Source organism: Arachis hypogaea, chromosome 11, assembly GCF_003086295.3.
Source record: "Arachis hypogaea cultivar Tifrunner chromosome 11, arahy.Tifrunner.gnm2.J5K5, whole genome shotgun sequence".
Lineage (NCBI taxonomy): Eukaryota > Viridiplantae > Streptophyta > Magnoliopsida > Fabales > Fabaceae > Arachis > Arachis hypogaea.
In genome coordinates this window covers 126,477,271-126,488,958 of record NC_092046.1, presented here as the reverse complement: position 1 = coordinate 126,488,958, position 11,688 = coordinate 126,477,271, and the positions used below count along the sequence as shown (strand labels likewise).

General features: G+C 40.8%; 3 protein-coding genes across 3 annotated transcripts; 2 read left to right on the top strand and 1 right to left on the bottom strand.

Moving 5' to 3' along the window:
* The first annotated feature begins 949 nt into the window (after window positions 1-949).
* On the top strand, window positions 950-2,269 carry LOC112721769 (uncharacterized). Its single transcript, XM_025772799.1, has one exon. It carries the CDS (start codon window positions 950-952, stop codon window positions 2,267-2,269), a length of 1,320 nt encoding a protein of 439 aa, XP_025628584.1.
* A 1,799-nt stretch (window positions 2,270-4,068) lies between these two features.
* Window positions 4,069-5,555, top strand: LOC112721768 (uncharacterized). Its single transcript, XM_025772798.1, has 3 exons — window positions 4,069-4,998; window positions 5,114-5,118; window positions 5,216-5,555. Exons 1-3 carry the CDS (start codon window positions 4,069-4,071, stop codon window positions 5,553-5,555), a joined length of 1,275 nt encoding a protein of 424 aa, XP_025628583.1.
* Window positions 5,556-10,472: 4,917 nt separating this feature from the next.
* LOC112722548 (uncharacterized) lies at window positions 10,473-11,209 on the bottom strand. Its single transcript, XM_025773612.2, has 2 exons — window positions 10,992-11,209; window positions 10,473-10,923 (listed from the first exon to the last, which is right to left on the bottom strand). Exons 1-2 carry the CDS (start codon window positions 11,115-11,117, stop codon window positions 10,645-10,647), a joined length of 405 nt encoding a protein of 134 aa, XP_025629397.1. The 5' UTR covers window positions 11,118-11,209; the 3' UTR covers window positions 10,473-10,644.
* Window positions 11,210-11,688: the final 479 nt, after the last annotated feature.

Here is an 11,688-nt window from a genome sequence, read left to right as displayed (position 1 = left end):
GCTAAATTTAAAATAAAAGGGTGTTAACAACAAATGAAAAAGTGGAGTATTGAACTCATGGTACTGAATATGGAATAAGAATTTTTACCAAATGAACTACTTATAATCTATAATAATATATTACTAATATTTTTATAAACTACTTAGGACCATGGCTTCCATTGTCCCTCAAAAGATCTGTTCCTGGTTATTTTTTTACAGAATAAAAAATTATTTCTATTGAAACGTCACCTTTATCTTCGGCTGCCCGAAAAGCTCGGCACGAAAGCAGACAGGAACAGTCTCACCCATTTGAAAATAAGAAACGTGCTCAACAAACCTAATCACCAAAACAGAATATCATAACCAACCTACAAACTAGAACTTATCCCTAGTAAAACGGATAAAACAACTCCTATAAAGCCGAGCTAATATCCTCGGCTAAGGTTCAGGTTCCATTCTCAGTCTTCTATTCTTTACTTAGCTAATTCACTAAAGATCATTACTAACTTGAGCGTCGGAGTATCTTTTGCAGGTATTCCCGCCGCGGTGTTCGATCCAGGCCGACGTACAGCTCTTCCTCTCCGACAGCCGTTTGCTCGGAGTCGCTGAAGCTCGGCCACCCAGTGCCAGGACGAAACACTTGGCGCCCACCGTGGGGCCGGAATATATCTGACCTCACCTTTCATTTTATTTAGTATCTTACCTTATTTTGCAGGATTCCCTATCCTCGGACATGGCTAACAATGGGAACCCCCAACCCACACAGGCAGAGCTCTAAGCTCAGATCGCCGAACTCCAAGCGGAGGTGCGAAAGATAGCCGAACTGTCTGCACAGAACAATGGAAAGCACGAAGGAGAAAGCTCTAAAAGCTCGGCGCAGGGAAATACGGATCCCCTGAACATCACTCCACCAAAGGAAAAGCTCACCCTCGAGAACCCCTTTTCTGACGAGATCACTAAGTTCCAGATGCCGAAGAACTTTGTATTACCTACAGTGCTGGAACCATACAAGGGGTTCGATGACCTCCGAGCTCATGTTAAAAAGTTTCAATCCATGATGTTTTTTAACGGCGCTAACAACGAGCCCGTGCTTTGCCGGGCTTTTCCTACTTATCTTGATGGTGCTGCATTACTGTGGTTTTCTAAACTGTCTGCAGGTTCAATTTCCTCCTTTGAGGAACTAGCGAGATCCTTTATTGACTATTTCGCTGCATCGAGAATTTATGTCCATGGATCAGACTACCTAGGCACAATCAAGCAAGGCCAACACGAGAGTTTAAAAAACTACATGACCAGGTTTTCCGAGGCTACTATGGAGATCCAAGACTTGGATCCGGCGGTCCACCTGCATGCCCTCAAGGCCGGCCTCCGACCAGGCAAATTCCGGGAAATCATTGTGATAACAAAACCAAAAACACTGGAGGAGTTCCGAGAAAGGGCTGCAGGTCAAATGGAGATTGAAGAACTCCGCGAGGCTCAAAAGCCGGATAGACAACCTCAGCAGATGGATGAGAAAAAAGCTTTCAGATCACCAAGCAACAAGGATACAAAAAGGCCCTTCAAACTCACACCAAAATACAACACGTATACTAGATTCAATACCAAGAGAGAAAACATCATCAAAGAAATTCTGAATGCCAAAATTGTGAAGCCGCCAGCTCGAGCAGGGAACTACCAGGACCAAAGGCTTGTGGATAGGAGCAAGCACTGCGCCTTCCACCAGAAGTTCGGCCACACCACCGACGACTGCATTGTCGCAAAAGACCTCTTAGAGAGACTGGCACGCCAAGGGCTTCTGGACAAATATGTTGAGAGCCGGAAAGCCAGAAGAACAAACTCAGACAGAGAGGTGAACAAACAAACAGTGATAGACAAAAAAGAACAGACAACTCCTGATCCACCAAGAGGAATCATTAGCCACATATCAGGAGGCTTTGCAGGCGGAGGTGAGACAAGCTCGGCCAGAAAGCGAAGCTACAGGGCGATGCTGGAAATTGAGGGAACACTACAGTCAAGGAAGGACAAGGACCCAGACGTCACGATATCCTTCAACCAAGCAGACTTCAGATCGGCAAGCCCTAACCTCGACGACCCAGTGGTGATTTCCATCCAGGTCGGAGAGTTGTTGGTAAGAAAAACACTACTGGACCCAGGTAGTAGCGCTAATGTTTTATTTTATTCTACCTTTAAAAAGATGCAATTATCAGAAAAACTGATACAACCCTCCTCGGGAGAGCTAATGGGTTCTCCGAAGAAAGAGTCCCCATCATGGGACATATATGGCTGAGGACCACAATGGGGGAGACCCCTATGTCGAGGTCCGTCGATATTCAGTACCTAATAGTAGACTGTTTATAGCCCTTATAATATTATAATTGGAAGGTTCGCCTTGAATATATTCAAAGCGGTGGTGTCCACATTACACCTGTGTGTCAAGTTTCCAGTGCAGGAAAACAAAATCGCTACAGTATACGCCGATCACCAAGAAGCTCGGCAGTGCTACAATGCCTGTCTAAAGTAATCCCATTTGAAGGAGACAGCTCGGCCCCAGGTCCAAGCCATACATAGCTCGGCTGAAGCTACGATGTTAGCCGACTTCGACCCTAGAGAAGACCTCGGCGAAAGACCTCGGCCAATGGACAACCTTCACCAATTAACACTAACAGCAGATGAAAAACAATACACATACATCGGAGAAGCACTGGAAGGAAATGAACAAGCAAGACTTATACACATACTGTGCCAGAACGCCGACCTATTCGCATGGACATCAGACGACATGCCGGGAATAAGCCCAGAAGTCATCTGCCACAAATTAGCAATCGACAAAACAGTCCGACCAGTAGCACAGAAGAAAAGAAACCTCAGAGAAGAGAAAAAATAAGCAGCACTTGAAGAGACCGAGAAGCTCCTCAACGCAGGTTTCATCAGAGAAATTCGCTTCACCACATGGCTATCAAACGTGGTACTGGTAAGGAAAAGCTCAGGTAAATGGTGCATGTGCGTTGATTTTACAAATCTAAACAAAGCTTGCCCTAAAGATGCATATCCATTACCTTGCATTGATAAGTTAGTTGATAATGCTTCTGGTTTCAAAGCCTTGAGTTTTATGGATGCATACTCTGGTTATAACCAGATTTTGATGCACCCAGAAGACCAAAGCAAAACAGCTTTCATAATAGAACATGGAAATTTTTGTTACAAGGTAATGCCTTTTGGCTTAAAGAATGCAGGTGCGACATACCAAAGATTAATGGACAAAGCATTCCAACAACAGATAGGCCGGAATATGGAAGTCTATGTAGACGATATGGTAGCAAAAACGCCTGTGCAAGGGTCACACTGTGATGACTTGGTAGAAGCTTTCAACCAACTCCGAACATATAACATGAGACTCAATCCGGACAAATGCGCTTTTGGAGTCCAAGGAGGAAAATTTCTTGGCTTCATGCTAACGTCACGAGGTATAGAAGCTAACCCAGAAAAATGCAATGCAGTGCTGACCATGATAACCCCAAAAACAGTAAAAGAGGTCCAACAATTAGCAGGCAAAATAGCCGCCCTATCACGTTTCCTACCCGCAGCGGCAAACCGATCTTATCATTTTTTCCAGACGTTCTCTAAGGGCAAGAAATTCACATGGACGGACGAATGTGAGAATTCCTTTACTGAACTCAAACAGCTCTTAACATCACCTCCAATACTCCAGAGACCAGAGGCAGGTAAGCTGTTATATTTGTATTTATCAGTATCTAACCATGCCATAAGCTCGGTCCTAGTGATGGAAACAGGAAAAAAGCAAAACCCTGTATACTTCATTAGCAAGGTACTGCAACCAACAGAAACAAGATATCCAAAGATAGTACAGCTAGCGCTGGCACTAGTCACCACGGCAAGAAGGCTGCGACATTACTTTCAAAGCCACACAATTGTAGTACGAATAGACCAACCACTAAGGCAGATATTAACCAGACCTGAGCTCGCTGGACGAATAATAAAGTGGTCAATCGAACTATCCGAGTTCGACATTCAATACGAGTCGAGAAAGACCCTGAAGTCACAAGTACTTGCTGCTTCGTGTCGGAAATGACTAATAAGATACAACAAACAGCAGCCAATTGGAGCATACATGTAGATGGAGCATCAAACAGAGAAGGAAGCGGAGCGGTGGTACTACTAAAAGAAGGAGAGAAAGTGATAGCCAAGCAATCACTACAATTCCGCTTCAATGCGAGTAACAACCAAGCAGAATATAAAGCTCTGCTAGCAGGACTGAAGCTCGCTCAACAACTGGGGATATCCAAGATAACAGCCTACTGTGATTCTTCATTAATAGTGCACCAAGTAAAGGGCGAGTACCAAGTAAAAGATCCTTTGTTAGAGAAATATTTGCTCATAACAAAGGATCTCATCTCAAAATTCAGCAAATTTGATATTATTCATGTAAACCGAGAACAAAACACCAGGGCTGACGTGTTATCCAAGTTAGTCACAACAAGGCAAATGGAAAACACATCAGCACTGTCCCAGCTAACACTTGACAAGCCGATCTTCGATTTAAACATCATGCAGGTGCGAGATTGGAGAACACCTTTTCTCAATTACATCATCACAGGTGCAATACCAGATGATGAGCCGAACTTGCAGCTCTTCAGAAGAAGAGCAAGTTTCTATACAATACTCGAAAATACCCTGTATAGACGAGGACACTCCCAACCACTACTCAAATGCATCAGCAACGAGGAAGCCGAGGACGTTATGGCAGAAACACATGAAGGAGTTTATGGCAACCACATCGACGGACGAGCATTGGCGGCAAAGATACTGCGAACAGGATATTATTGGCCGACGATAAAAAGAGACTGCATCTCGAAAGTCAAGGCATGTGATAATTGTCAAAAACACGCTACCCTCTCAGAGACCCCGGCCGAGGAGCTCCACACCATAGAGGTAAGCTGGCCTTTCGATAGGTGGGGATTGGATATCCTCAGACCTTTTCCGAAAGCGCCAGGCCAGGTAAAGTTCCTCTTAGTTTCAATAGACTATTTCTCTAAGTGGATAGAAGCACAACCACTAGCACATATAATGGCAGAGAAAGTGCGATCTTTTTATGGAAAAACATTATATGTAGATACGGTATCCCAAGAGAGATAATCTCGGATAACGGGAGACAATTTACGGACCATAAACTCGCTGCCTTCTTAACAAATTTTAACATTAAACATTATTTCAGTTCAGTCGAGCACCCACAAACCAACGGGCAAGTCGAATCAGCTAACAGAATCATCTTGCAGGGATTAAAGAAAAAGCTCGGCGAAGCAAAGGGAGAGTGGGCCGATCTCATCCCAGAAATCCTATGGAGCTACAACACCAGCATTCAATCTGCTACAGGAGAAACTCCTTTCAAGCTGGTATATGGTGCAGAAGCACTGATCCCAGTAGAGGTCAGCGTCCCAACATTAAGGGCCGAGCTTTATGACCAATCAAACAACTTGCAAGCTCGAACAGCCAAGCTGGATCTTGTGGAAGAAGAAAGAGACATCTCAGCCATAAAGCAGCGGGCCAGAAAATAGTACATAGAGCAAAGACACAACAAAAGAGTAGTTCATAGGTCCTTCAAAAAAGGAGACCTCGTACTCAGATGAACAGAAGAAGCTCGGAAACCTCCAGCACATGGCAAATTAGCAGCAAACTGAGAGGGACCTTTCCGAGTTCTCCAAAATCTCGGAAAGGGGACTTACAATCTAGAAACCCTTAAAGGAGATCAGCTTCCAGGAACATGGAATGTCTCTTCGCTAAGGGAATGCCAATCATGACACATATTGTAAAATCCACGAATGATGGTACTCTTTTTCTCCTTCGAAGGTTTTTTCCCAAAACACATGGGTTTTATTCGGAGAGGGTTTTAATGAGGCCGGACGCCACAAACATTATACCAATGTAACTTACATTGCAAGTAAAACATTTTTATCATGGCAGTTAGCATATATTTCAACCAACAAACATTCAAAATAATCCGAGCTTCATACTCGGAAAACACAATACGTACCCCGAGCATATTACTCGGAAAAATACAAACAAACAAAACAACATTAAGTTGCCCAAACAAAGCCTAAAGGCTCACTCCACCATATCTCCTATATCAAAGCTACCGCTCTACTTATTGACAGTCTGATCAGATAAGAAATGGCAACAGATAGCCATCTTCAATACATACACGCAATTGTTATCACAACACAACATATCATTATCACAACTTTGCCAAAATATCATATTTTATAAAAAAACTAAACAAGTCACCGTCAAACCGAGCTATATACTCGGAACCCAAAATATCACAACCGAGAATAATACTCGGAATTGTCTAAAAGAACTAAAACAGTCAGATACAAGTCTCAAATCCAAAACACCATATACAAAACCTACAAAATAAAAGCACAAACTAAAAAAGGCCTAATCTGCCTTATCACCCATGCTGGATCCTTCGCCATCACTTTCAGCACCAGCCTCGTCATCCACAAGCTCACCATTCACGACCACCTTCATAACATCAAGCTTCTAAGGGTCAGCTTCCGGGTACCTTGACCTGAGAAACGGCGCGATCAAATCCTTGAGCAAAAGCCTCATAAATCCCACTTTCCAACTCTTTGATCCGAGCAGAAAGCTGATCATTCTCGGACCCCATAACCTTCAGTTTTTCAGACGATGTCTTCTGCAGTTTCCTCTCGTCAGCCAATTCCAGCTCTTTCCTCTCCATGGAAGTAGAGAGCTCATCAATCTTTTGGTCCTTCTCCTGGATGATCCCAGATAGCTCCTCTACACGGGAAGCCTCTTTCTCCTTCCGCTCCAAGGCAAGCTCCTGTGCCCGACCAATGGCAACGATCCGAGCACTAATCACCTACGGAAAATAAAACAAGTAAATAGGTGACATTAACAAATATTTACAACATTACAGCAAAACCTGTACCTGAAGAAATCGGCTAATGCCAGCTCGGCCAACTTCGTCAATCATCTTCATGTCATCCGGGAAGCAGCAAAGTTCATCAGCCATGGTGCTAAAAGGATACAGCTTTGCCCACAAAGATCTAGCATGCTCCTTTTCATCATACCCATGGAGCATTTTTTGTGATTCATATGCAGACTCAACCATCTACAGAATCATAGAAGACTTTCCTTTACCTTCTAAGACCTCGGCAAGGCTGCCTTGAGCTTGTTCTCTCTTCCTCTTATGCTTCTGCCCAGGACCATATTGAACCAAAGCAGCAGGACCTTTCCCGACATTAGATGAAACCTCTTTCTCACCTTTCTTGCGTTGATTGAAGAAAGACTTCAAACCTGCAGTGGTGATGGCAGGAGCTTTCTCGACTGCAAATCACAAATAACCAAATTAGGAACGACAGATCAAAATAGAAATAGGAAACAAACACAGTAAAACAAATTACCTATGTGATCATATACAGCCTGCCTATCAGTATCCCATTTCAACATCTCGGCAACCGACAACAAACCTTTCGGACCCAAGGACTTAAACAAAAAATCCATCACGATATCATCGTCAGGAAGCCTATCATCTACATCCAATGCTTGATACGGCTCGGCACACCAAAATAAAGGAAATCTCTCGACTAAATGCTCGTTCAAATAAAACGGAAAATCCTCGGGTATACTCCTAACCCTTACAAACATGGATTTAAAGTCCTTAAACGAAGACTTATATAGACCAAACACAGAACGATGGGGATAGCTACTAAGGTTTACCCACAAGCCCCTATTCACCCATTTTGCTTGAAATAAAGAGAAAAACAGCCTCAAAGACGGCGGATGCTCCAACAGATCCATTAAAATTTCGAACGCTTGGACAAAACCCCAGGAGTTAGGGTGAAGCTGGGTTGGAGCACAATTTAACCAATACAACACCCCATACTCGAATTCGGTAAAGGGAAGTCTCACACCCAACTCAGTAAACAAACAACTATACATGAAAAAGAAAGACCAATCGTCCAGTCGGTTGCACACTCGGTCACCTCTCTCACAAGGTAATAACTCTATCCTAACATTACTACCCTCCCTGACCCAAAAATCCGAACCCAGCAACCTCACCGATTCCTCATCATCAAACTGGGAGGCATACTCTTTCACCCTAGCATCCACCCAACCATATAGATCACCCACATTACAGTTCTCCATCAACGAGAAACGAAACAGAAAAACAGAAAAGCAAAAAAGAAAATAGAAGAGGAGTTAACACTGACCTTTCTTACTCATTCTCAGTCAGATAGAAGACAAACTTTTTTTCAAAACACAGCAGTATGAAGGAAAGGAGAAATGAAACTAGAGATAACTCCCCTAAAACACAAACGGTTACAATACCACAGCATTTAATCCAGATTGTTAAAAAAGATAAGCATTAAACCCACTACAAAATCCAATAGACAAGGGTGCCTAGAAAAACGGGGCAGTTTCACATCAATCATGTTATAATGGCGCGCAGAACGAAGCCACCCAAAACGTTTTGGATTCTGCACAGAACCAAGCCGAGCTTGGGGGCTGCAAGGAGCGTATACGACAACAACTCAGCGACCGAGGATTGCGATACTCCTGGTTCGAAAGCTCGCCTTAGTCCTGTCCAAACCAAGGCAAGCTTGGGGGCTATGATACGTCACCCTTATCCTCGGCCGCCCGAAAAGCTCGGCACGAAAGCAGACAGGAACGGCCTCACCCATTTGAAAATAAGAAAACCTAATAACCAAAACAGAATATCATAACCAACCTACAAACTAGGACTTATCCCCAGTAAAACGGATAAAACAACTCCTATAAAGCCGAGTTAATATCCTCGGCTAAGGTTCAGGTTCCATTCTCAATCTTCTATTCTTTACTTAGCTAATTCACTAAAGATCATTACTAACTTGAGCGTCGGAGTATCTTTTGCAGGTATTCTCGCCGCAGTGTTCGATCCAGGCCGACGTACAGCTCTTCCTCTCCGACAGCCGTTTGCTCGGAGTCGCTAAAGCTCAGCCACCCAGTGCCAGGACGAAACACCTATATTTGAGTAGTTATCACTTTGGGGGTGATAATTTAAGTAGTGAAAAAAATATTTAGCTTGTTTTCTAAATCGAGTCAGATTCGAATTATGATGACCCATTTTTTAGTTGGTTTGACCGGTGTGGACTTTAATCAAATGAATTAGACTTGTTGTTATTGCTTGTTGGGCCAAGTTATCAGTTGAAAGCCCAATTTGAGAATTAGATATCGTTAGGTCAAATTGGACTGATTTGTTCTAATCCCAGAAGTATATATATATATTGAGTAAACCCCTTAAAATATATCCGAATTATTTTTCGTTAACAAAAATGCTTTCAAATTTTATTATCCATACAAATGGCCTCAAATTATTTAAAAACGTAAAAAAATGTATGCTCATAAATTGAGACATTTTATGTTAATATAAATGAATAATTGACTAATGGAACAAATCTTTGATTATAATTAGATATTTTTAACACGTTTTAAAATTATTTTAAAGTATTTTTATTGATAATAATATTCAAAAATATTTTTATCATTCAAGATAATTCAGTTATATTTTTTATGGTTTATATATATATCGTCACATGCATTATGCATGTGGGAATTAGCCGGTGGTAACGATAGAAATACCCAAAAAAAAAAAAGATTATTACTGTACTTGATTTCTTTTCTTGTTTTTTGTTTTTTATCAGTTGTTAAACTAAGGGTATCTAGCACCAATAATAAATTAATAATAACACTAGTTCCCTCACAGTGAAAGTTTTTTGGAAAAGTAAATACTTGACCACAAAAATATATGCTCTGTTCCACAAGGAACCACTAGCTAATAAAAGTATATTAGAACACATTGTCTAGGGGTGTCCATGGATCGGATCGTATCCGCAGATCTGCGGTAAATATCCGTATCCGATCCGAAAATTACGGATACGATCCGATCCGCAAATTGATGGGATCGAATCGAATCCGATCCGCACCCTTTGCGGATCGGATCGCGGATATCTGCTCTACATCTGCGTATCTGATCCGCGGATCCGCAGATCCGCGCTGTAATAATTAAAATATATATATATATATATATATATGTTTGGTATTATATTTACTTATTTGTATATTTTAGTTAGTAATTATTATTCATATATTGTATTATTTTATTTTTGTTATTTAGAGAGTGTTTGATTAAAAATATTTTAGGAATAAATAAGTTTAAAAGTATGAAAGAAATATTTTTATCGAATTCTTTTACATAGAAATATGATTAAAAAGAGAATGTTTAATTATGCGGATATATCCGATCTCCAATCCGATCCGATCCGCAAAGAATCGGATCCGGCACTAAAAAGTGCGGATATCATATCCGATCCGATCCGATGAAAATTATGCGGATTGGATCGAATTTTCGGCCATATCCGATCCGATCCGATCCGCGGACACCCCTAACATTGTCAAGTGACTGTGTACTATTAACCAAACCACACATCATGATTATTAATTTGGTGTTACACGGCGGATAGTAGACTCAAACTAATTAAACAACTAAACATGTTACAAGACAACAATAGTGGTGAGAGAGGTATGTCTTCCTATGATAGATGTTTCATGTTCAATCATTATTTTGAACTACAAAAGATCACATTACTCAGAATTTAACTTTTCTAATTTGGGTTCAGGGTTGTGGTGATGATCATTATGATTAGTAACAAGAGGGTATTTTTGAGCATTCTTGATTATTTTTGCAAGAGCTGCTTGACCAAGATCAAGGCCACAAACATCAGCAAGACGAACAAGGTAGAGCAGAACATCTGAAAGCTCTTCTTCTAAGTGCTCCTTATCAGCTGAACTCCAATTTGGTAATCCCTTTCCTACTTCTCCTTTCCATTGGAATATCTCTGATAGTTCTCCCACCTCTCCGACCTGTCGAAAATTAAGAGTCATGTTTTTTGAACATCTATTAATAACTAACTATATTGGTGGTTACTTACAAGAGCCAAAAGGAGATTTCTTGGACTGTGATATTCATCCCATCCTCTCACTTGAGAAAACTCAGCAAGCCTTTTGCTGAGTTCATGAAGAGAAACATCTCTTGTTGCTCTGCGAGGGTACTCCATATTATTTTCTCGTCTTGTGTATGTGTTTCATAACTTGCATGTTCAATTTATAGAGAGAACTTATGGAGTGGGGGGGGGGGGCTGTAACTTGTAAGATGCATGACATGTGCTTAACTTTTTTTTTTTTAATTAAAATGTTAGATAAATTGAATACCAAAAATATTATCTATATAAAAAAATCAACCACTCATTCACCCACCAATAACAAACTAAGGGAGGTTAGCATGGACTAGGGTGCCAAGCGGGAAGCCCGTGCCTCTCAATGAGGCGGTCTTAAAATCTCATTCTATTCTGTCTAATAGTCAGTTGGTGGGTCAAATCTGTTAATTCTCTTTTTTTATTTTTTTTACTATTAAGTATTAAATAATATAAATTATGAAAAAAATATTAAATAATATATATAATTTCATAATTATTTTAATAAATTTATAATTTTTAAAAACATAAAAAATTATAATTTTTAAATTAACAAGCTTTAAAATCTTTATAATTATAAATATGTAATAAACATAATCATAAATCAAATTTTTTGAAACAAAATAATAAAATCAACATTGTCCAAAATAAAATA